The 23,472-nt window shown below is 66.3% G+C and overlaps 1 protein-coding gene across 3 annotated transcripts; it reads right to left on the reverse strand.

Annotated features, from left to right (window-relative positions):
- NHSL3 (NHS like 3) lies at positions 1 to 22,778 on the reverse strand. 3 transcript variants are annotated; one of them, XM_072027526.1, is made up of 7 exons: positions 22,445 to 22,778; positions 6,145 to 6,300; positions 5,849 to 5,904; positions 4,633 to 4,750; positions 4,083 to 4,199; positions 1,047 to 3,986; positions 1 to 813 (listed from the first exon to the last, which is right to left on the reverse strand). In XM_072027526.1, the coding sequence occupies exons 1-7, from the start codon at positions 22,677 to 22,679 to the stop codon at positions 791 to 793; spliced, it is 3,645 nt and encodes a 1,214-aa protein (XP_071883627.1). In that variant the 5' UTR covers positions 22,680 to 22,778; the 3' UTR covers positions 1 to 790. The 3 variants fall into 3 exon arrangements, with proteins under 3 accessions (XP_071883627.1, XP_071883628.1, XP_027299566.3); XM_072027527.1 differs by lacking the exon at positions 22,445 to 22,778 and adding an exon at positions 15,481 to 15,817; XM_027443765.3 differs by lacking the exon at positions 22,445 to 22,778 and adding an exon at positions 7,724 to 8,373.
- Positions 22,779 to 23,472: the final 694 nt, after the last annotated feature.

Raw genomic sequence — 23,472 nt, forward strand, 5'->3', positions numbered from 1 at the left:
TTTCAGTCATCGTCTTTACCAGCCAGGTACAGAGCTCTGAGCGGCTACACAGCAGCAGAGGATTTTTTGGTCGTTTTGGTTTGTTTTTTTGTTTTTTTTTTTTTTTACAATCAAAGAAATCAAACTGTGACCCAAGGTTACAGAAACAGAAATCGAGGCTCTTCCCCAGGGCTTGAACATCCAACTCAGGGGGCAGCTGCGAGGCTCCCGCTGTGCCCGGCCGCGGGGCGAGCTGTGGGATGGGAGCGGTGCTGGCCGAGACCCCCCCCCCCCTTGGAGCTCGGTGCCCCCCAGCCAGCGCCTCAATCCCCTCCTGCTGCTGCTGCCTGCGTCCTCCTGGGGGCTGCCATGGCCGCAGCCTTCCAGTTCCTTTGTCCAAAGTGCTTTGATTCCTCGCGGGGCGGCTCCAGCCCCGAGCCCCATCCAGGAGGGCTGCGCCTCCTCCCGCGTCCTCGCCGGTGGGTTCTGGCCCCTCGCGCTCCTCGCTGCGTGGCTGCTCCGCTCCGCACGCACAAACCAAGCAGCAGCCCGGCAGGGAGGAGGTGCTGGCTCTGAAACGCGGGCCTCGGAGTCCAGTATAAAACAAAAATTGCAAAATAAAGCTGTAGTACTTAGGAAAAGTGAAACCAACACCATTTTTGCATAAATATCATCAAGGCCATGGAGGCTAAGGCTGTTTGCTTCCTGTATTAAGTTAGTTGCCAGTTCCACGCTTGTCTGTTGACCTGCCCAGGTCCCTGAGAGATTTGGATTCCTGTCTGCGGGGGCACGAGTCCTGCAGCACCGTCCTTCAGGCTGTCTCTCCTCGTCTGTCTGAAAGGCGAGAGGGAAAAGCCCATCAGAGACCTTCCACACCCCAGCTTCCCACAGGCCTGGCCCTCGACCAAACCATCCCAGTGCCCCCAGCCCCTGCTGTGAGCCCTCATGCCCAGCCCCACCACTGCTGGGGAGTTTTGGCTACCAAACCCTCAGCACGTGCAGAGTTCTCAGCCCACAGCGGGGTCTGAGCGGGGCCAAGCAGTCCCCAGTCCTCCCACCCCACCTACCTTGTGCCGGTGGCTCCGTGCCCGGGGCTGCAGCGCTCCTGCCCTCGGCCGTCGCTGCCGGCTCGCTCTGAGTCCTGCTCTCCTCCGCCGGGGCTGCCTTGGCCTTCCCGTCCGGCACGGGGGAGCCCAGAGCCTCGGGTGCTTTGGGGCTCAGGGGGGATGGGGCCGGCCCTGGGCCGAGCGAAGGCTTCTTGGCGACAGGCGGGGGCACCTTGCCGGGCTTTCGGAGCGCTTGTGATTTCCCTGGGCCCTGCTGGGTAGCGGCAGGGGCCGCCGAGCGCTGCCCGGAGAAATTCATCAGCTCAGCCACCAAGTTCCTCTTCAGGTCAGCCTGCACCTCGGGTGACGAGGGCGTCTCGATCACCAGCTTCTTGGAGCTCTTGGCGAAGATGAAGCTGGCGGTGGAGGTGGGAGATTTGTGCCTGGGGGAGAGCTGCCCGTCCGCGGGCGGCCCCTCGGGGCCGGGCTGAGCCGTTTTGCTGCCCGGGGGTTTCTCAACCATCCCGGAGGCTGCCGCAGCCTCGCCGGCAGACAAAGCGGCCGCCTTGAGGTGCACGGCGGCGTGGAGCTGGTTCGAAGGCACCGCGTCTTTGGCAGGAGGGGGCTGCCGCGTGGACAGGGCCCGGCGGACCGGCTTTTGGGGCACCGGCCGCTCCTCGGCCCCAGCCCCTGCCCCGGCCCCGGCGGGCGGCTCCACGTTGACGGAGCGCAGCCGCACCATCTGCAGCAGCGAGGGCGTGACGATGGGCAGGCTGGCGTCCTCCTTGGGCACCGGGCCGCTCTTGCTCCGTGACACCGGCTCCTTCTTGGCATCCGCCCGGGAGCCGTTCGCAGCCTTCTTCAGGCCGGGTTGGGGCGGCGGAGCCGGAGCTGAGGGTGGGGGGAGAGGAGGCGGCGGGGGCACAACGGCCTCGGGGGGAGGCTTGGTGGGGGACGGCGGCCGCGCTGCCCCGGCTGGAGGGTCCTGCTGCTGGACACGCGAGGAGATGGCGGCCGATAACGAGGAAGATGCAGCCTCCGGGTTCGGGGCCTGCTTCTGCCCAGCTGCCGGAGCCGGCACGGCATCTGGCAGGGGCAGGCTGGAGAAATAGGCTTCATCCGGAGGGGGGAAGTCCGCCATGGACAGGTCGTGCACCTCGGGGGCCGGCGGGGGTGGCGGGGGCCAGGTGGCCTCCGCAGGGGCCTCGCAGGCAGGCTCGGGGCTCGCCTCCACCTTCTTAGCCGGCGGTGGAGGCGGGTGGTAGGCAGGAGGCGGTGATGGCGGAGGAGACTTGGTGCCGGGCTTGGTGGAGGGCTCCTGGCTGGTGATACTGGGCACCGGTGGGTCTGGCGAGGGGGCGAGGGGGGCGGCGGGGGCTGCGGGTGGCTGGAGCTTTGTGGGTGGCAGGAAGAAAGGAGCGGGCACCTTGGGGTGCGGCGGGATGACGAACCTGTCCGAGCGGCTCTGCGCGCAGTTCGGCGTCTCCGAGGGAGCCGGGTCCGAGGCCGAGGAAGAGATGGAGGTGAGGGAGGACGAGACAGACAGCGCCGGGGACTGCAAGGAGCACACCCGGTCCGGCTTCTGCGGCTGGACCCTGCCCGGGGACGCAGCCGGGGGGCTCAGCCCCTTGGTGGGCAGCGTGGGGGTCCCGCTCTGGCTGGAGTAGCCGCTGGAGGGGGACATGGTGCGGTCGGAGCCGTCCAGGCAGCTCCATTTGGGCTGAGCCGTGGGTTCTCTCAGCACCACCGTCACGCCACGGTCACCCGGCCCGGGGCTGCCCCGCGAGGCCTCGGGGGAGCTGGTGCCAGCCAGGCTCTCAGAGCGGACGCTGCTGGTCTCGCTCAGCGACGACGGGGAGAAAACCTCGTCCTCCACCGTCGGGCTGAAGGGCTCGGAGCGGGGCGACCAGGGCACGCCGCTCTCCCGCTGGGGCCGCCGGTCAGGCTTAGGGGGCAGCCCCAGCACCTTGGGTTCCCCCTCCTCCACCTTCTGGTGCAGAGAATAGGTCCTGCGAGGGGGCGCCGGGGGCTTCTTCATCTTCCTGAGGGAGACGCTGCGTGCCGAGGAGCGCTCGCTCGCCAGGCTGCCCGTGTCTGAGCCCTCTGCCTGGCTGCTCGTGCTGAAGGCGGGGGACGCCCGGCCACTGCTGCCGCTCACGCTGCGGGGCCCCACGGCCAGCAGCCCGTGCGCTGTGTGCGCGGGGGCCACGGCGGGCTTGGAGCAGGTGCTGGCGAAGCTGGCGGAGCTGTAGACGCTGACCTGATCGGTGTCGGAGCGTCCCGCTGCGTCCACCTCGCTGCGCGGCCCCGCCTCGGCCTGGCGGCGGTCGGAGCCGCCCTGCGAGGAGATGGTGGAGCTGTTGGAGACGATGGTCTCGGTGGACTGCGAGTGGCTCCAGTTGTCGCTGGAGGAGGAGGGCTCGCGGCTGCGGGCGCTGTGCTCCGAGAAGCGGGTGAGGGAGCGCACCGAGGCTGGGCTGGATGACACCAGGCTGCAGCGGCTCAGCGTCCGCACGCTGCTGCGCGTCAGGGCCACCACGTCCACCATGGGCGGCAGGATGGCGTTGGGGATGATCTTGGACATGTAGGTGCCCTGGGGCGAGATGGACATGACGGGGCTCAGCAGCTCCTGGGGGCTGGCGCTGGTGGTCATGCCCGGCACCGCCAGTGACTTCGGCCTCGCCATGGGTGACAGCTTGGCCGCCGTCTTCCTCCCCAGCAACGTGTCGTCGTAGTAAACGCGGTCGATGTGCTTCTGCAGGGCTTTGTCCGCCTCCTCCAAGGCTCCCAGGCGGACGCGGGCACCGCCGGGGATGTCCAGTGGTGGCAGGTTCCCGTCGATGGTGGGGATGCGGATGGCATCGCCGGAGACCTGCCCGCCGTTCAGCAAGGGCTGCGGTGCCTGGCTGCCCCCGCGCCCATTGGCAGCGTGTCCCTTGGCCTCCCGGCTGTTCCTGAGACCTGGGAGGAGGGAGAAATGAACCAGGCGTGATCCCAAGGCGGATCCACCCAGCTGAGGGATGGGGCCGGACCTTAAAACTCGCCCACGATGCTTACCCAGCTCCTTCTGGACATGCTGGGGGATGCCCAGCACCGTTGTCCTCCTCTCCTTCCTCTTCCTGCCAGCCCTCTCCGAAGATTTGGCGAAGGAGTCGTGCGGACGGAAGGTGGAACCTGTGAGAGGCGTGAGCAGGGTCCAGCTGGCACAATGTGGGCCCTGGGCCAGGTCCCCCCAGCACCCCCAGCCCAGTGCCCAGCACCGCTGCTCGGGATGCTCTGGGACAAGCCGAGCTCAGGCACCCGGCACAGCCCAGGGAGGCTTCGGCAGCTGCCAAACAGCCACAGGGGCCGAGCAGGGAGGAGGCGGCGTCTGTCCGTCCGTCTGTCCCCCTCGCCCAGTCCCAGCCCAACGCCTGCAGCAGCCTCTGACTCAGCCCGAGCTGCTTTCTCCTCCCCAAGGGACCCCAGATGCCTGCACTGGCTTGCGGCCGGGCAAACTCCGAGCCCAGAAGCCCCCCGGGTTTCCTGCCAGGCTCCCCAGCCCCCCTGACCCCTCGCACCCCCTCGGCTCGCACCCCCCAGCCCCGCAGCCCCCCAAGCCGGGCACCTTTCCGCTGGATCATCTCAGAGCGGATGGAGAGGGCGTCCTCAGAGGTGCTGTCGGTGAGGCAGGAAGCCGCCCGGCTGCGGAAGGACACGCTGTCATCCTCCGAGGACGCGCAGGACTGTGTGGGCAGACAGCGGGCTCGGGAGGGCTGCGGGGAAGGAGCGGCCCCCCCCCCAGCCCCGCCAGGCCCCTTCTCCGCCGCGAACTGAGTCCGCAGCCCAGCGCTGCTGAGACAAAAGCTTCTCCGAGGGCCAAAGGCTGAGTCAGCCACACCGGCAGCCAGAGTCCTCCCACCAGGAGCGGGGCCGGGAGCAGCCCCGGGGACCCCACACAGCCCCACAGCCCCCGGAGAGCCGGTGAGTTGAGGTCCAGCTGGGTGGAGGAGCCGGCACCGCCCTGACCCCGCACCGGAGGGAACTGCTGGGCTCCCACCGAGCCAGAACCACCCCGGGGGCTTCGCCCAGCCCTGCTGCACCCCGGGGCTGGGGGGTGGCTGGGGGCTGGGAGGGGAACGGGGCTGGGGCAGGGTAGGGGACAGTCTGTGCCCCTCATGATGGGCACGGCGCTCTGTGCCCCCCTCATCCCAATAAAGTACCTCCTGGCAGGGCCAGAGGGCAGGACCCCAAAAACCACCCCCCCGAAGACTCACGGCCTCGCTTTCCCCCTCGCCGCCCGCTTCCAAGGGGTTAAGGTGGCCGAGCGCCAAAGGGAGGCAGCGCTTAAAGCAAATACACGTGGGTGAGGCGCTGGGAGCAGGGTCAGAGCTCAGGGAAGCAACGAACCCGAGCTCAGCCAAGTGAGTGGGAGTTTCTCGCCCGTCAGCAGCCGGGGGGGGCCCAGCCACGGGGCTGGATGCGGCCCCTGCTCCCCCCCTGGCTCAGTGCTGATGGGGGGACACCACTGGGGTGAGATGGGGGGGACAGAGGGACATGGGCATGGAGGGGGGCCCTGGGCAGAGCCGCACAAGGCAGGAGGTGACGTGCCAGCGGTGAGAACAGGGACAGAGATTCATCGTGGGGGGAAAAGGGGTAACACCAAGGGGGTCACAGCCCCTTACTGCCCTGTACACCCCCCCGACACGGTCCTACAGCACTGCTCTCAGCCAGGTCACTGCCTCAGAGCTGCCCTGACCATCAGTGGGGGCACTGGGGGTCCATCCTGCCCTCCTCACCCCCCCCCAGCCACGCAGCGGGGCTGTCCAGGGCTCCCCGCTCACCTGGAGGCTGTTGGTGTCCCCGTGGTCCCAGGCACTTTTGGTCTGCTTCTGCTTCTCTGTGGGAGGAAGGAAGGGAAAGGGGAAGGGGCTCAGGGCCTCTGCGGGAGCCTGGGGGGCGCAGGCAGCCACGAGAGTGGCCACTGAGCCCAGGGCAGCACCGGCCACCAGAGCTGGACTCTGCTCACCCTGGCTCGCGCCGCCCATGCAGGCAGGGCAGCCAGCTGCCCGGGGCACTGGGGGCACGGTGCCACGGCAGGACAGGGTCCATGACGGGGGGCAGGACCCCCCCCCTTTACCTTGGTGCTGCAGGGACTTGAGCCCCTCGCGGGCCTGGTTGTGCAGCTCCTCCAGGTGCGGGGGCCGCGTGCTGGGGAAGAAGACGTTGTCGGGGCATTCCTCGCCCGGCTTGTACTGCACGCTCAGCCGCTTGTCGTTCTCAGCCTTGGCAGAGCCTGCGAAGGCAGAGAGAGGGCTCAGAGGACAAATCCCTGCAGGACAGCAGCCCCCAGACCCGTGGTAAAGCAGGATGCAGCCCCTGAGCCCCCCCCGTGAGCCCAGGGCTGCCCGACCGATCGATGCGCTGGAGTCAGGCTGTCTCGGCTGCAGGAGCTGCAGCGCTCCCTCCCCACCAGTGGCACAGAGCTGGGGCTCGGCACTGCCCCCCCAGCACCTTCCTCCTCTCCAGCACCTTCCTTAGAGCCGGGCGGGGACTGCAAGCAGCCAGACAGAGAAGAGGCAGCAAGGGGGGGGAAATAAAGGCAGAAAAACTTTCCCTTCCGGAGGCTTGCATCACCTCAAAGCCTCGCAAAGCGCCCCGAGAGCAGGGACCCAGCCCCACGCCCAGGGCGGGTACTGGGGAGGGAAACCGAGGCGCGGCCCCCAGGGGACCCGGAGGCTGATGGAGCCCCCATCAAGGCCCCCATGGGTGCTGGGGGTCCCACGAGCCCTGGCACGGCCGGCACAGGGCCCTGCACGCCCCCCGTTTGCAGCCCCCTCCCCGCAGCGGGCAGTGCCCACGCACGGCTCCTGCCCAGGGGTCCGGGTGCCCACGGGGGGGCTGCGCCTGGCAGGGTGACACGGGGACACGGGCACAGCCCAGCCTGCTCCCGTCTGCCCTCCACCGCCAGCACGGCTTCCGAATCTTCCAGCCTGGAAAAATAAAAACAACTTCAGGCTGAGAGAAGGGAAGGGAGCCCCCATGGGGGGGGTGGCACAGGGCCGGAGGGCAGCGCTGCGGGGATGCGGGGCCGGCCGCTGCCCTGTCCCACACCCAGCCCCCGGCCCCCACCGCGGCTCAGCCCCGGCTCCGGCCACGCTCCAGCTCCGGCACACAAAGAGCAGGCCCCGAACAATGGAGCCGGCCCGCCCTGCCGCGGCGTGCCACGAGACACCGGGCTCGGGCCCCAAACCAGCGCCCATGGCACGGCGAGCGGGCACCGAGGGGCTTGGCTGGGCGGGGAGGGCGCGTGGCGGCTGGTTTGGGGGCTCGCACGAGGTCCCTGTGTGGGACACGAGGCACCCACAGCCCCCATCACGCTGCCCTTCCCCTACACCCTTCCCCTCCCCAGTTTTGGCAGCCCCTTGCCGGACCCCCACCCTCGCACAGTCAGAGCCACCTTCCAGCAACACAGGCACGACGATTTTAGGGGCGCGATGATTTTAGGGACACGATGATTTTTGCCATTAACTTCCCAGGCCCGAGGTGACCTTCTCTGCCCTCCCCGGAGCGACAGCCACCGCAGGGACCCCCCCAGCCCGTGCCGGGTTGGCAGCAGCCCCCTGCGAGGCGCTGCGGGCAGGCAGGGTTGTGTAAGGACAAGGGTCTGGTGTTTTTTTTTTTTCCCCCTCCCTCCTCTCCTCCGCACCTCCACTCACCCTTCTTGAAGAACGCCAGAAGCGAGGAGAGGTTCCTGCCCATGAAAACCACCATGGTGGCCAGGGGAAGGGGCTGCTCCCCGTTGGAGGGGGGGCTCTGCCGCTGCCTGTTGTGCCGGGGGGGCCCCTCAGCTCCCTCTCCCCGTCCTCATCCGTGCCGCAGGAGCCAGCGGGAGGATGCCCGGCCGGCGGAGCGGCTGCGCAGGGGGAGAGGATGGAGCCGGGGAGCGCTGCGCGGCGGCAGGAGGGGACAGCCCCAGCTGCTCCCTCCGCGCTCCTCGGTGCCGGAGGAGGAGAGCAGAAGAGCAGGGCCCCTCCTCTGGCCCTCCCGCCCCCCCCCTGCACGCAGCCTGTGGGGTCGGATCCTGCCTGGTCCTTGGGCAGAGCCCCACGGGGCTCCTGAAGCTGTGTTCATCTGGGGCTGTCCCCATGGTCCCCCAGGGCGCAGCGGCCCTACAAACCAGTACGCTGGCTTTGGAACCAGTGTGGCCAGCTGGGAAGAGCTGGGAGGCTTTTTCTCCCTGCCCTTGGGACTGCCCAGCAGCTGGGACGGAGCCGCAGCGAGGAGCTGGGGCAGGGGGCAGTGGGTGCCCCCCTCTGAGCCCCCAAAGCGCTGCAGGACCCCCCCCCACGTCCAGCAGCCATGGTGCAGGAGGAGCAGATGCTCCAGGGATTCCTCTGCATCGCCAGAAGGGTCCTGAGCACGGCCCGGGGCCGGCGTGGCTCCTTGCGGGCTGCCCAAACGTTGTTTGGAGACAGGCACAGACTTGGCTGCGGGCCCCTGGCACCGCACGCACCCCGCAAGGGCAAAAAAAGGGCAAAAGGCACCTCCCCGGCGGGGCAGCTCCAGCGCTGGGGAGGGCTGGAGGATTTCCTCCCCTGCATCTCCTACGTGCCGAGCGCGAGCAGCGCCCCGCAGCTCCTGCACGACCCAGCTCCCTCCCTGCCTCCAGCACAGGCAGGATGGGGCCCGCTGCCCACGCGCTCACCCAGAAGGTGCCGGCGGCTGCGGGCGGACGCTTCCCGGCTCTTTTCACAGCGCGAGGGGAGAAGGGACATAATTAGGACATAATTAAAGGGCTGAGGATGCACAAAGCAGGCAGCCACGTGCCGCGCCGAGCGCTGCCCCTCTCCTCTCCGGGCGGCACATCACGAGCAGAGCTGGGGGAGCTCCGTGGGGAAGGATCCGGCCCGAGGGACAAAGCAGCCCGGTCACTGAGCCAGGAGCACCCCAAACCACAGCAGGGCACCGAGCACGGCCTCTGCTGCTCCTCCTCTCCCTGCAACCTTCGTCACCTCCTCAGCCTCCATCTCCTCGCCCGGGCAGCCTCGCCCCGGTGGTACCAACACCGGGAGCTCCCTGCTGCCAAAGGGAAACCCGACAAAAGGGAATGGGGAGGGAGGAAGGCAGCCGGGAGGCCTGGCCCCACAGCTCTCAGTGGGCTGAGGAACCTGGGGCAGCTGCAGCCCGTGCCAGTCGCAGCACGCCCGTGCGCAGCCGGCGTCCCGTCCCTCGCGCATTCCTCGCGACGCGCCCTGCATCGACCCGGCCCCTCCGGGCTCTGGCACACGTGCCCGGTGCGCACGTGGCAGCCGGATCCTGCTGCGGGAGGAACTCGGGTTCCTTCCCGGGAAAGGGCAGGACGGTCTCAAGGACGGTCTCCTTGCACGGGAGCTGGTGGCCAACACCACGGGCTGGGGACTGCCGATGCCAGGCACGGCCTGGAGGGCGCAGAGTGCCCCGAGCGAGGTGCAGCTCGGGCAACAAGGGGCATGGGCAGAGCCATGGGAGGGAAAAACCAGGGCTGAGACCCTGAAGGAACACGCCTGGGGCTGCGCAGACCCAAACCAGGGATCCTGCTGTGAGCAGCAGTTGGGCTGGCCCCAGCGGCACGCATCCATCCCCGCCTGCGCGGCACTGCCCCGACTTGCCTTCGGGTCCCGCGGCGGGAGCGGGGAGCAGGAGGAGCAGGGAGCAGGAGGAGCAGCCCTGCCCCGCTGCCACTGAGTCAGCTGAGAAAAATGGGGAGGAGGAGAGGGGGGAGCCAGGGGGAGCCAGGGGGAAGGGGGCTGCGAGGTCCTGGGGAAGGGAAGGGAAGGGAAGGGAAGGGAAGGGAAGGGAAGGGAAGGGAAGGGAAGGGAAGGGAAGGGAAGGGAAGGGAAGGGAAGGGAAGGGAAGGGAAGGGAAGGGAAGGGAAGGGAAGGGAAGGGAAGGGAAGGGAAGGGAAGGGAAGGGAAGGGAAGGGAAGGGAAGGGAAGGGAAGGGAAGGGAAGGGAAGGGAAGGCTGCCTTCCCTTCTGGGGTCTGGGGGTCTCGTGCACCCCAGCAGCATCGCATGGGGCTGATGCTCTCACAGTGCTCTCAGGCCCCTTCCCACCCTGCAGGCATTGGCTGGAGGTGCCCAGGTGTGAGCACAGCTCAGGGACCACATTTGGGGACTCTCTGCACCAAGGGGGCTGCAGAAACACGGAGCAGCCTTGTTGTTGCAGCAAGGATCTGCACAGGATCTGTGCCCTGGGACGTGCCGCGGGACTGGGCTGTCTCAAGGCAGGCTGAGATGCAATAATATTTATCGTGGCTTCAGAGCCCCCGGCTGTCACGCAGCCCGCTATCTCCCAGGGGCTGCAGCCAGCCCCAGTCCTCACTTCGGGGCTGTTTCAGCCAGGAAAACATCTCCGCAAAGCAAATAAACACGACCCAGGCTCCGCTGCTGGCTCTGATCTCAAAGACGATCCCATGCAGAGGCAGAAATAAAATTAATTTCAGATAGGAAAACAAACTCGGGTCTTTTTTATCCTCTCCATTCCAGCACGGAAAGCTACCACGAGGTCCCCAGGACTCGTACAAGTCATCAGGCCACGGCCAGGGCAGGCAGCACAGGGGACGGGGGCGAACCCCCAGCGGGAGGAGGGCTGGTGAAGGGCAGGAGGGCACCGTGCTGCTCCGTGGGGCTGCGTGGAGCCAGCTCGGCCCTGACCCCAGCCCCTCCTGAGCACACGGCTGGGGACAGCCAGGCGGTGACCCGGCACGCTCGGCCTCGTGGTGGGCACCGTCCACGGCTCCCAGCCGGGCGTTATTGCAGCCCCTCGGCGAGGGCTGGGTGCGCAGCGAGCGGCCTCCGACGCGTGCCTGCAGGGCCAAACATCCCTGTGCAGAGAGAAACCTGGGACAAGTTGAGACACACAAAGCACCGAGCCTCTGCTCCGGGTCACGCAACAAACACAGGAGAGCTCGGCTCTCTCCCAAGCTGCTCCAGCCCTCGCCCTGTGCTGTCTCCACGCGCTCCCCCAGCCCCGCTGCGCTCCCCGCGGGCGGCCCGGAGGTGCCGAGGGCAATGGGCAGCCCCATGCCCGCTCCCAGCCCCGCTCGGCTGTTCCAGCCCAGCGAGCAGGGCCTCTATCCCCGTCCCCGCCCCGCTCGGCCCCTCCTGGGAAGCCACCGAACAGGTTTGAAGGTAAATAAGAGCAGGAGCAGCTTCCCCCGCCGGCCGCGAGCCGGATCCGGGCAGGAACAGCCCAGCTGCAGAGCGCGGCCACAGCCGGCGAGGGATGGGACCGGGGAGCGAGCCCCACAGAGCCTCCAGAGCCCCTCAGGAACTCCCCGGCTGGGGACCAGCCATCGCCACCAGCTCCCTCTCCAGCAATCCACCCTGAAATCTGCAGCTTTATCAGTCCTGCTTCCCCTTTCCTCCACCCCCCGTGCCCACTCCCACGGCTGCGTCCCCTGGGTGCGTGCCATCACGCCCGCCGTGCTCGCAGGTCCCAGAGGTGCTCTGTGAATGTCAGGCATGCCTGCCACAGCAGGTACTGCAGGAGCGGCTCCAGGAAATGGATTAGAGGCAAGACCTTGCAGGTTTCCCCATGCACGCACCCCCTGCCCCGCAGCCTCATCCCTCTCCTCCTGCCCGCACGCGTGCCAGGCAGGGCTGGCAGGAGGCAGCATGGCACGGCAGGAACTTCACCGGGGGAAGGACGCGGTGAAACGGGGCCAGAGGGGCTGGGGCTGACCCTGAAACGATGGGGGAGAGGGAAAAATAATGATAATAATAAAAAAAAGGCCACACAGCAAAAGGGCAGGACCCCTGCCCTGCCTCTCGGTGGTGGAGCACGGCTCGGCACGCACCCACCCCGGCTCAACGCCCGCATCAACCCCGCTGTGGTGCCTGCCGGGGCGGGCCCCGGTCCTTATCTGCCCCCCTGCTGTTTGTGGAGCCAGCCCGGCGTGGGTCTGCCTCAAACAGCGGCGGCAGAGCAGAAGGACGCCCCGAAATGCTCCCGCAGAGAGCCGGGGCTGCCAGCAGGCACCACCACCCATGGCCCGAGCACCCCACGGCTTGCCCCTTGCCCCCTCCTGCCCTCCCCACGCTCTCATCAGCTCTGGTGGGCACAGAGGCTGTGCCAGGACCCCCCCACGGCACCATGGCCACAGCCAGGCTGCCAGCCCGAGGGCTCCAGGGGCTGCTCTGCTCCCCGCAGCGGGGCTGGGGCCAGCCCGAGGCCGGGAGCCCAGCGCCGGGGTTCCCCATCAGCTCCAAGCCCCAGCTGACGGCGCTCAGCACCTCGCTGCCGCTGGGTGCAGCCTGGCCCAGCGCCACGTTCCTGCACCCTGACTCAGCAGGGCCCGGCGGGGCTGTCCTGATAAGGAGGAGATAAGAGGCTGTGGTCTCCATGGTGCTCAAGGACTGCCGGGGACCTTCCCCAGGCAGCTCCGCGGCGCATGGGGAGGGGAAGGAGAGGCCGGGGATGCGCCCCGGAGACAGACAGGCCCTGCTCGTCCATGGGGACGGGGAAAAGGAGACGGCTTTTGGGATCCCAGCCCCGCTGAGGCAGGTCTGGGAGGTTGGGCTGAGCACAAGGAGCGCCGTGACACCGGCAGCAGGGACCAGGTGGCGGGCAGCCACCCGTGGCCGCCCTCCCCGCTCGCCCTCTGGCTGTGCCAGCCCCGTCCCACGGCTCCTGCCCTTCAAGATCAAACGGCAGCGGGCAGCCACAGCCGCCTCGCAGCCCGGGCTGGGCTTCCAAGTGCCTGTCTGGGCCTGAGCTGCCCCTGCAGCCAGCCCTGGGCACCGCAGCACGGCCTCGGCGGCACCGCGTGGAAAGAGCCAAAACCCTGGGGGAGGAAAGAGCAACAAGGAGGGGAGGAAAAACAAAAAGCCCAGGAACGGAAGGAGCAGGGAGGTTACGCAGACGTGGCCAGCGGGTCCAGGGAGGGAGAGCTTGTAAATATTCTCCAAAAGCACACATTGGGCCAAGCAAAACTGTCACGGACCTGAACCCCAGCGGGGAGCGGTGCCCAGCCCCGGCCGCCCTCTGCGCCCCAGGAAAGGGGGGAGGCAGCGATGGGGCCGAGCATTTGGGGGATGGAGAGGGGACCTGGGGCTGCTGCTGGTCTGTTCACAAGTGATGTGCAATCGGCTTCAGACCTGCAAATCTGGAAATCCCCCTAAGGGCAGGAGGAGCGGGGAGCTTGGGGACCCGAGGGAGCCGGGTCCCCGCTCCCTGCCCCCAGCCGGTGATCCCGCTGCGCCCTCCAAAACGCTGAAGCGACACAATGCAAATTCCTTCGCTTTGTGGCCACCGCGGCCGTTGCCATGGAGCCGTGGCAGAGAACAAACAGAACTCGCCCCACGTTTTCTCAGAGCCTTCCACCCGGCGCCCTTCAGCCCTCCTCACACGGTGAGCTCGGCGTGGCTGCGCCCATCATGGGGTGAGCTGCCCCTTGTGGGGTGGGATGTCCCTTGTGGGGTGGGATGCCCCTGGCATGGTGGGGTGCCCCCAGTACGCTGCTACCCACCTGTGGTCCCCAGGGAAATCCCAGTTCCCCATCCTGCAAGGACACCTCCAGCAGCCACAAGTCCCAGAGCAAGATGTGACACCAGCCAGCGGGCCAGGCTGGCAGAAAGCTTCCTCCCAAAGCTCAGGGCAAGAACATGAGCTGGAGAGGGACTTCCAGAGAGAAAAAAAAAAAAGCCCCCAGGTTGGGGAACAATATGGGATGGGACCAGGAGACAGCAGGGGGCTGTGCCGGGGGCTGTTCAGAGCCACGAGCCCCAGGGCATCCTCACGGGGAGGTGTGGGGCCAGCACAGGGCAGGAGCCCAGCTCCGAGCACGGGCTGCACGGCCCCGCTTGGCCCTTCCCAGCTGCCGACCACAGGAGGAGGAAATTTTCGGTGGAGAGACCACAGCCAGGAGAGGTGCATGGCGGAGAGCCCGCGGGGCAGGAGGCGCTCGCTTTGCTTCTCCACTGAAGTCTTTGGGAAAGGGATTTCCCAGCTGCCTCCTTGGGACTTGTTTGCTTTGCTTAATACCCATTTGACTTGAACAGATAATTGATGGTGTGGATAAATGAAGGCTTTGTTACAGATGTGACACACTCCCTGCACCCCTGGGTTACGAGGCTGAGGGCTCCGAGCGGCGCGGGGAACACTCCCAGAAACGCCCGCTCTGCAAACCCCGACCCTCCCGTGCCCCAGGGATGCACCGGACCCACAAAGCCCCTCGAGGGCAGAGCCTGCTGGCTCTGCAGGTCACCTTCAAGCCTCACCTGGGGAATTTCACTCGGCTTTGTCACTCCCCGAGCCTGGCTGCGGATCCAAATCCAGGCTGCGGGGTGTTTGCCTCGGGGACAGCTGGCACAGCCCCACCTGGGCACCCTGCAGCCCCGTAAAGAGAGACGGAAACTGGGGAGCCAAGGGCAGGAGGGACAGCAGGGCTGGGACAACCCTGCAGGGCTGGTGGCAGAGCCCCCGTGCTGGCTCTGAGCGGGGCAGGACCCAGCTGGTGCTGGGAACATACAAGCCAAGCAGCCAAACCACCCGGTTAACACCACCCCGGACCCCCCAACCCCACCTGCACCAACCCCAGGGCTTTGCAAATGTCCCCATCTCACGCAGGGGACAAGGGGACAGCATAACAACACCAGCAGGGCAGGGCAGCAGCTTCTGGATGAGGACTTGAGTACTTCAAGAGACCCTTTGCTGCTCACCCCATCCAGCGGATGAACCGGGGAGGGGGCACTGCGAGGGTCTGATAACCCTACAAGCACACCCAGCCCGCATAGGAGCCTCCCCCCTCCTTTCCCCTTCCCCAAAGAAAAAAAGCTGGCCCCCTCCCTGCCTCCTCTGGGCTTTTGAACTGCAGGCGTGGAGCTGGAGCATAAATAAAGCGGTGGAAGCGGTGCCCCCGGCTGCATTGTGAGAGCCGAGCTCGGCCCCTGCCCGGCCCCCGGCTCTCTCCCCTCCCCAGCGGCTGAGGCAGCGCTGCGTGGGCAGGGGGGATGCGGGGGGCTCCTGCGAGAGCTCCTTGAGTCCAGCACCACCCGGACACAGCCGGGAAACCGAGGCAGGGAAAGGGAGAGGAGGCGGCTCAGGGCTGAGGGGGAACGCGACGCCGGTGGCCCCGGGGTCCCTGCTCCAGCCGCTGAGAAAAACAAGGTGGAAACCAACCCAGCGGGCGATCGCTGTCCTGATAGCGCAGGAAAGCCACGGGAGCAGCCCCTGTGCACGTCAGGAGCTTTTTCTTCAGCTCCTGAAGTCGGAGGGCCTGATCCTAACCAACCCCCAGCTCGGCTGCTGGTCCCCGGGGGCATCGTCTCCCTTAGGGGACCGCGAAGCCACCGGCAACCTGCCCCGACACCGGGCTCAGCTCCCTCCCCAGACCCCCCGGCACGAGAGCAAGTGCAAAGAGCAAACTTCCCCAGCGCAGCCCCACGAGGGGCTCAGAACCAACCCCCCCGGGTCCCCCCCCAAGGCTCCTACCTGCCCTCTGCTTCCCGGCACGGCTCCAGGGCCAGGAGGAGCCGGCCTTGACGCCCACGGGGCTCCTCTTGCGGTGCGCGTTGCCCATCGGGCCGCTCTCGCCCTCCACCGCTGCCGGGCGGAGGATGCCACGGCGCTACATGGTGCTGCCGAGGGGGCTCCGGGGGGGTCCCGTGGCGGAGAGCTGCCGGCCGCCCGCTCCCATCCCCGCGGCTGCGGGATCCCAGCGCTCGCAGCCGGCTCTGCTGGAGCCAATGGCTCAGGCAGGGAGAGGAGTGGCCTCCCGGGAGCGCCCAGCGGCTCCGGTGGCACCCTCCCAGCTCGGCTCCCCGGCGGGTGCTGAGGCTGGGACGGCAGGGGCAGGGGGTCCAGCCCCCCAGAGCCCCCCCTCTGCTGTCAGAGTGCTGCCGGCTGCCCCTGCCACCAACACAGCACCTGCCTCTGTCCCTGCAGTGACGATCCCTGCCTGTCCCTGAGCGCAGCTCGAAGCACCCCGTGTGCGATGTGAACAGCCCCTGGAGCTGCGGGGTCACAGGACCCCAAAACCCCATCGGGACGCCCCCATCTGGACCTTCCCCGGAGGCCTTGAGGACAAAGGTGGGACCACAGAGCCCAAGGATGTGTCCCCAAGCTGGGGCGAGAGCCCCCCGACTGTGTGGCAGCTCCCCTGCGTGCTTCTGCCTCGTGGGACAAATCAGAGCTGGGTGAACCCCGAGAACATCGCTGCGGCACGGGACGCACCCCCACGGTGCTGTGCCCGGACCCTGCTCCCTCCTGGGGTGATCCCAGCCCTACAGCCTCCCTCCTGCCTCGTGACCCCGCTCCCCACGCGCGCGGTTTTGCAAGCAGCAGCAGCAGCAGAGGTCTGTGCAAGGGCAGCTCGGAGCGGCGCTGGTGCAACAGGCGCCAGCTCTGCACAGACAAGCCCAGGGACGGCCCTTGTGAAACGCGGGGGCCAGGCCAGCAGCCCGCCCCGCGCAGAGCACAGCTTTCCCCCGCTGCTGCTTAATTAGAAAATTAACCGCAGCGAGGGCAGGGAGGGGTCAGCTGGTCGGGCGGTGGGCAACTCCTGCCGGGAATGTTTATGTTCCTTCGGTGATTCAGCCCGAGGAGCGTGGAAATAGGAAGGAGGGTTTTGTGGTAAAGGCGCAGGACGAAGGGGAGATGATGGAAAAAAAAAATAATAAATCAGCCAGCAGCTCCGTCCTGACCTCCCGAGGTGATCTGCAGCAGGTTAACCTCTGGACTCCAGCCCAGCTCTCTCTGCACTGGGATTAACGCTGCCCCCCCTTCCCCACTGGGTTTTGCTGGGGGCAGGGACCCCCACACCCTGCACCACCTCCAGCCCCTGCCCACCATGGGAGAGGCGATGGGAATGGGAATTCGGTTCAAAACCCTCCCCAGCAGCTGGGGCCAGCTTCCCACCACTGCTCTGCACCTCCCAGGCCACGAATTTCCCTCTCCCTGCGGCTGAGACTGAACCAGGACGCGGGCACAAGCGCAGGAGAGTCCAAGCTCCCTGCCCAGGGACTCGGAGAGCATTTTCCACGCCGGGTGGGCTGGGGACCCCCTGCACTGCACCCTTCCCTCGCCACCACGCCACAGGGGCTCCTCTAAGCCTCACCACGAGTTCTTCCAGTGAAAAATTTTCATTCCTCTCCCTGCAAGGTGAGGAGAGGCTGCCCCAGATTCAGTGACACTTCCCCCTCTGCCCCAGCAGCTCGCAGCCTTCCTTCCAGCCCCACGTTTAAATCATTGTGCCCAGAAACCCGCTGTGAAATCAGGCAGCACACCGCGTCCCCACAGCTCCCCCAGCACGGCCTTCCCTGGCTACAAACCCGACCGCAGAGCAGCCAGAGGGGACAGGGACCGGGGGCAGGAGGCGTGCAGCCCCCAGGATGGAAGCCCCTGATTTTATTCATCAGCCAGACTCCAGCAGCAGCAAGGAAGGAGGTGGGTCGGGCAGGGAAGCTGGCAGGGAGATACAGATCTTGTCATCGCCGCATGACTGCTCCGCGCACATCTGATCCCCACCAAGTCACGCGCTGCCCCTGCCCGGCTGCGGAGGGGCCGGGACCCCCCTGCGCCAGCAGCAGGAAGGATTTGGGCCTCCTCTGACCCCCTCGCTGAGCAGAGGCAGAGGGGGAGCCGAGCTGCCTGAATGAGAAAGGAATTCAGCCCTTGTTCCCGTAACGGGGAAGTAAAGCGCAGCGAGGCAAAGGTAACGCACGAAACCCACTTGAGATCCCCAATCATTAACAGCAATACATAACCAGGAGGGTTTCAAATTATTTCCTGCTCAGGCCGGAGCCGGGGCCATCAGCAGCGCGTGGCCTCGTGCTGTGCTGCAGGTGACAGCTCCAACAAACACCCACAGAGGTGGAAGGGGTTCGGCTCCTGGCTCTGCCGGAGGCTTTCGTGCGTTCGCCGCAGGGGACGCGGGGAGCAGCCCGAGCTCCGGCTCCTTTTGGCAGGTGAATGAGTTTTTGCTTCATCTTTGCCCGGCTCCTCACCTTCCGATGGCTTATGTTCCCACCGGCGCTGGAGACGAAGTCAATGATGATATTGTCTTATGAAATAAAACCTTCCTTCTGAAAGGAAACCCGACCCCGGCGAAATAGTTTTATCGGAGCTTATGGAACGTTATTTGCAAGAGTAATTCTTCCAGTTGTCTCCAGGTGGAATAGCTGTGGTTGAGGACACACCTCTCTTTGTTCAGCAGAGCAGCTCGCAGTTTCCAGCCCGGGTCAGCCGGTGGATTCCTGTTGTTCAGATTTTCTCAAGTGTCACTCTCTGCCTTCTGCAGACCAACAAACCCACGACCGCGCGCGTGGGAACAGTCCCCAGGCAGCCGGAGGCCACGAGCAGGAGTCCCTGCACCTCCCCGCGGCCTCCTTCCCTTCAGACAAGTTGTGAAGCTCGGGACTAAAATACAAACCCTGTGCTTACACCCAGTGACGGCACTGCCATATGGCAGCAGAGAGAGGAAACGGGGCGAGGGGGGAGATGGCACAGCTCAGAGCAGCACGCAGAACGCTGCCCCGGGGCAGCCCCCAGCCCCACAGAGCCCCGCAGCAGGTCCTGGGGGTGCTGCTGCCTCACCACGGGCACACAGGAGCAATCTCGGGGCCTCTAACAAGTGCTCGCTCATGTCAGGAGGAGCTGGGAGCGTTCAAAGCTTTATTTTTACCATCGCGGTGACCCCAGCTGTCTGGAAGCCTGTTGCTGCTGGACTGCGCTGGTATCAAATAAGAAGAGCCAGCCCTCATTTAATGCTTCTGGAACATCAATTCCTTTACTTCACCGGGGAGTTACGAAGGATGTTGTGAAACCCAGAGAGAGCAGTGGCCAAAAACTGGACTGAGCCCCCGGGCACAGACTCCTGCTCATGCCATGCTCTCGAAACGTGGTCCATGCAGGGCACGCTCGCTGCGCAGCGCTGCCGAGGGTTAAAAATCTGGCGTAATCTGTGTGGGTTTGCAAGCATCGCTCACGGAGGAAAAGAAAAGGCTTTCAGCTTTCTTGCTCCCGACAGAAAAACCTCTCAGAGGCAGCAGGGAAAAGCAGCCACATGTGGCAGACCAGAGCAGGTGGCACAGGCGAGCTGAGGACCTGTTTGCTTCATGTTAGCCCATTTATACCACCCTGAGCAGGTCGTCCCCATCTCCCTGTGCCTCTGCTCCCTTCCCTCAGCCTCCAGAGCTTTCTGGGGAAATAAATACCCTAAGAATTGTGATGTGTTTTCACACCATGGGAGCAGGAACCACAGAAGTGCCGAAAGCACAGGCTGCGATGATGCTCTTCCCCAGGGCGCTCCTCCCCACACACCTGCTGATCGGGGCAGCCCGTGCACTTCGCTCATTTTCCATCTTCCAGTTGCCAACACGGGTTGGGGCAATGGGGTTTTCCCCACCAGAACCAGAAGGGACAAGGGCTGGGCAGCTGCAGGAGAGCCGACAGCCTTGGGGCACGGGGCTGGACCGAGCTGGCTGGGGGACACGGCAGCGCACAGGACGCGCACGGAGCGGCACAAACCAGGATTGGGGCTGGGGAGGTCACAGCACGGCGGGGCAATCCTCAAACTCACGGGAGGAATCGTCTGTGGCAGAGGCACCCCAGCTGCTCGCACGTGGCACGGGAAGGGAACGCTGCAGCCATCAGGGGAGAAACCCTTCCTGCCACCCAGGATAAAGCCGCTCAGTGCCCAGCGGTGCTCCCCGCAGAGGGGCAGCCTGAAGGTTGCCTTTAGGGCTTACAACATCCATGCTGTGCCCAGCTCAGCACTTGGAGCAGCCAGAGATGGGGTGTCCGATTGGATGGACCACCAGCTTGCCCCAAATGGGAACACCCATCGTCCTGGTGCCATAATTATCGGTGCTGAGAGATTCAGACCCAGCTGACAGCCAGCTCCAAGTGCCACCATGCAGAGGCGAGGCCGAGGAACCAGCCCTGACCCGCAGCTCCCCAGCACGGCTTCGCCCTCCCAGCCAGCCCCATGCCACAACCACAACCCCAGCCCGGATGAACGGAGGGTGAGGGAGAGCCGCAGGGTGCTGCGGAGCTCTCCGACCTGACCCCAGCCACCCCTCAGCACCGCACGGACGCAGGGAGAAAGACGAGCACCGCGCCTGCAACCAGAGCCCACAATGACTTGCTTAAGCTCTCCTCTTCCCCGTCCCACAGCTCGATATTTGGAAACCTTCCCAGGCCGGGCAGCGCCTGCAGCCTCCAGGCAGGTCAGAGCTTCGCACAGAGCGGCACGGCGCGGCCGTGGCTGCTTCATCTCCCTCGGCATGACGTGGGCCGTCGCGAGAGGAGCCCTCGGGAGCACCATCACCCCGTTTTAAGGGTGGAAAACGAGGGAACAGGACTGATCCACGGCCAGCAGGCAGCAAGCCCTCCGCGCAGCCCCATCTCCTCATTGTGCCGGGCCCCCCCGGTGCCCACCACTTCCCCGGTTGTATCCCCGCAGTCGGGGCGGAGGTGGTTAACCAGGGTGGGGCTGCGGAGCCGCTGCCTGCTGGAGCCAGCCGGGGTGATTCAATCAGGCGCACGCTGCAATCACGGCACGTCGGCGCAGCTTCCCCGCTCCACACCTCGGAGCGGCTCCGCTGGAAACATGGCAGGGACGCGGCAGGGAGCTGCCAGCGGGATCCCAAGGCCCCCACATGCACAAAAAACCCTCCCCAGACACCTTAACATGGCCAACACGGCGGTGATGCTGCCCTCCTGGCACACGGCTCCGTGCTCACAGGGACAGCGCGGCCAGGGGGCTGCAGGCTGCTTCCAAGAGGTCCCCAACAGATGGAAACTTCTCCTGGGGCTCACCTTTGGAGGATTAGCCAGCGAACATTAAAACTTAAGGGGAAAAAAAAAAAAAAAGAAAGGATGACAGAGCTGGTGCGGGCGTTTCCGCGCTGCACAGAGGAATATCACATGCTTTGGCACAGCTCGTTTTTTCTGCTCAGGTTTCAGCGCCAGGCCCACAGCGGCGGTGGCCGCGCTCGGCGTGCCAGGAGGAAGGTCCCACCGGGCAGCATCGTGCCCACCTCCCGCACCGAGCCTCTGTCAGAGGCCCTGCTGCCTTTCCACAGCCCCTCCTTCCTTATCAGAGATCGCTGCACCTCGCAAAGCGGTGAACACGCCCGCACGCGGTCCCGAGCGCCCAGGAATCGACTCCCCGGGGCAAATCGAGGAAGAAAGTTCCAGGCGACAGCACCCGGCTGCGTTTGGGTGCCGCGGAGGCGGCCGCTCCCTTGGCCGAGCGAGGCCCAGGAGGTGCCACCGCCGCCCGACGTGCCCTGCAGGGAGGGCAGCGGCGTGGCACAGCCGGGATCCCTCGCGGCTCGGGGAAGAGGCCACGCACAGCCCGGCGGGGACACCTCAGGAACACCCATGGGTGCCTGTGGCTCCCCGTAACATCGCCCTGGGGTGTCCCAGGGAGGGCACCTGCGGCTGGTTGACCAGCAGGGCCGGGAGGCAGGGACACGGCTGGGTTACGGAGGAGAGCGCCCGCAAACGGCGGGGTGGGGGCCATATCTAGGACAGGAAGGGCCACACCTGGAGCACGGCAAACACCCGGCCGAGGAGGAGGAGGAGGAGGAGGAGGAGGAGGAGGTGGCTGGCGGCCCTCCAGGTTTCCCTCAGCCCCAGTGACCTTCTGACTCAGCGGAGAGCGAACCTACCCAGTGAACCGGCAACAGCCTCGGGGCAGGGGCGAGACCGCGCCGGGGCCTGCCGGATCCGGCCTGCTGCCGTGGCCACCGCTGCCGCAGCCCCCGTGGCCACCGCCACCATGGCCATGTCCCTGCAGCCGCCATCGTGGCCAGTGTCAGGACCATTCTTGGCCAGCTGTGGCCCCAATTTGGCCTCCTCCATGGCCACCAGTGCTGGCACTCCTCGGTCACCTCCTCGGCCACCACCTTGACCTCTCCTCAGCCATCTCTGTACCTGTCCTAGGTCACCTCCACGGCCACCAGCAGGAGCCCTCCAGGGCCACCACCCTGACCTCTCCGGAGCCACCACCTCAACCCCTCCTCGGCCACTTCCAGAGACCACATCCATCACCCTGACCCTTCTCCAGCCACCACCCCGACCCCTCCTCACCCACCTCCACGACCACCCCGGCCACTCCCCGGACCCTTCCTCACCCACCTCCCCAACCCCTCCAGGGCCACCTCCACAGCCCGGACCTTGAACCCTCCATGGCCACCACCCCAACCTCTTGTAAAGCCGCTGCTGCTCCCTGTCCTCAGCCACCTCCACAGCCCCTGGGGGGCCGGAACCCGAACCCTTTATGGGGCCAGCACCCCGATCCCTGGGGGGCCAGCACCCCGACCCTTTTTGGAGCCGGCACCCCGACCCTTTATGGGGCCACCTCCACACCTTGCCCCCTCCTCATCCACCACCTTGCCCTCCTCCTCCTCCTCCTCCTCCTCTTCCTCCACCCCCCCGCGCCCCTCACCTGCCCCTTGCTGCTGCTGGGGGCTCTCAGTTGGGGTGCTGGCAGCCCTGCGCCTCCTCTTCCTCCCCCGCAGCCAGCTGAAGGCTCTCCGCAGCGAGCCGCCCTTCTTCTGCCGGGGGGCGACCGCGGCCGCCACCACCGCGGGGCCCCCGGGCTCGGCTTCGCCGCCCCCCGCAGGTGCAGCCGGGGCGGACATGGCCGCGGCGGGCAGGGCCCAGCGCCGCCCGCTGCCCATAGGGGCCGGGCCCAGCCCAGGCTCCCTCCGAGCTCCGTGCTCCGGGCTCCGAGCTCCGAGCACCGACGGAAAGTTTCTGCGGGGCCTGGGTGGAGCCTGAGGCCTCGCCGGCCTGCGGGAGGCCCGGCCCGGCCCGGCCCTGCCCGGCCTCCCGCACCGCCCCCGGCTCCGCCCGGGCCCCGCAGGTGGGGGAACCGAGGCCCGGAGCCACCTGCGGGGTGCTGGGGGCCGGGGGCTGGGGGCTGCAGCTCGGGGTCGGCCTCCGAATGGTCCCCCCCACACACCCCCCTGAGACCCTCTCGTGAGGGGGGCGCACACCGGGGGTTGTGTGTTTGTGGGGGGGGTCCCAGCGGACCCCACACAACGCTACCCCAAATACCCCACACAACGCTGCCCCTAATGATGCAAGACCCCCCCACACACAAAAAAAATAAATTCTAAGGGGTTTGGGGGTTGTTTATCCCCCCCAAGGCAGGGAGCTGTCACGCTCTCCCCAGGAGCAGCAGTGGATCTGTGAGGAGCGATTTCCGCCCTCACACAGAATCACAGAGTCACAGAAAATCACAGAATCCCAGAATTTCTAGGTTGGAAGAGAGCCCCAAGACCCCCCAGTCCATCCTCTGACCTAACACTAACAGTCCTCCACTAAACCATATCACTGAGCTCTACATCGAAACGTTTTTTAAAGACCTCCAGGCACGGTGACTCAACCCCTTCCCTTCGCAGCCCATCCCAATGCCTCACAACCCTCTCGGTAAAGAAGTTTTTCCTAATATCCAACCTAAAATACGCA

The sequence above is a fragment of the Anas platyrhynchos genome, chromosome 24 (assembly GCF_047663525.1).
Source record: "Anas platyrhynchos isolate ZD024472 breed Pekin duck chromosome 24, IASCAAS_PekinDuck_T2T, whole genome shotgun sequence".
Classification (NCBI taxonomy): domain Eukaryota; kingdom Metazoa; phylum Chordata; class Aves; order Anseriformes; family Anatidae; genus Anas; species Anas platyrhynchos.

Bases quoted from the DNA above. Each gene is read 5' to 3' on its own strand.
- NHSL3 (XM_072027526.1), bottom strand. From the start codon at position 22,679: ATGGGCAGCGGGCGGCGCTGGGCCCTGCCCGCCGCGGCCATGTCCGCC. The intron at 6,301-22,444 runs GTGAGGGGCGCG...CTGCCTTCGCAG, and splicing joins CCAGCAGCAGCAAGGGGCAG to GCTCTGCCAAGGCTGAGAAC. The intron at 3,987-4,082 runs GTAAGCATCGTG...CCCTCCTCCCAG, and splicing joins GCATGTCCAGAAGGAGCTGG to GTCTCAGGAACAGCCGGGAG.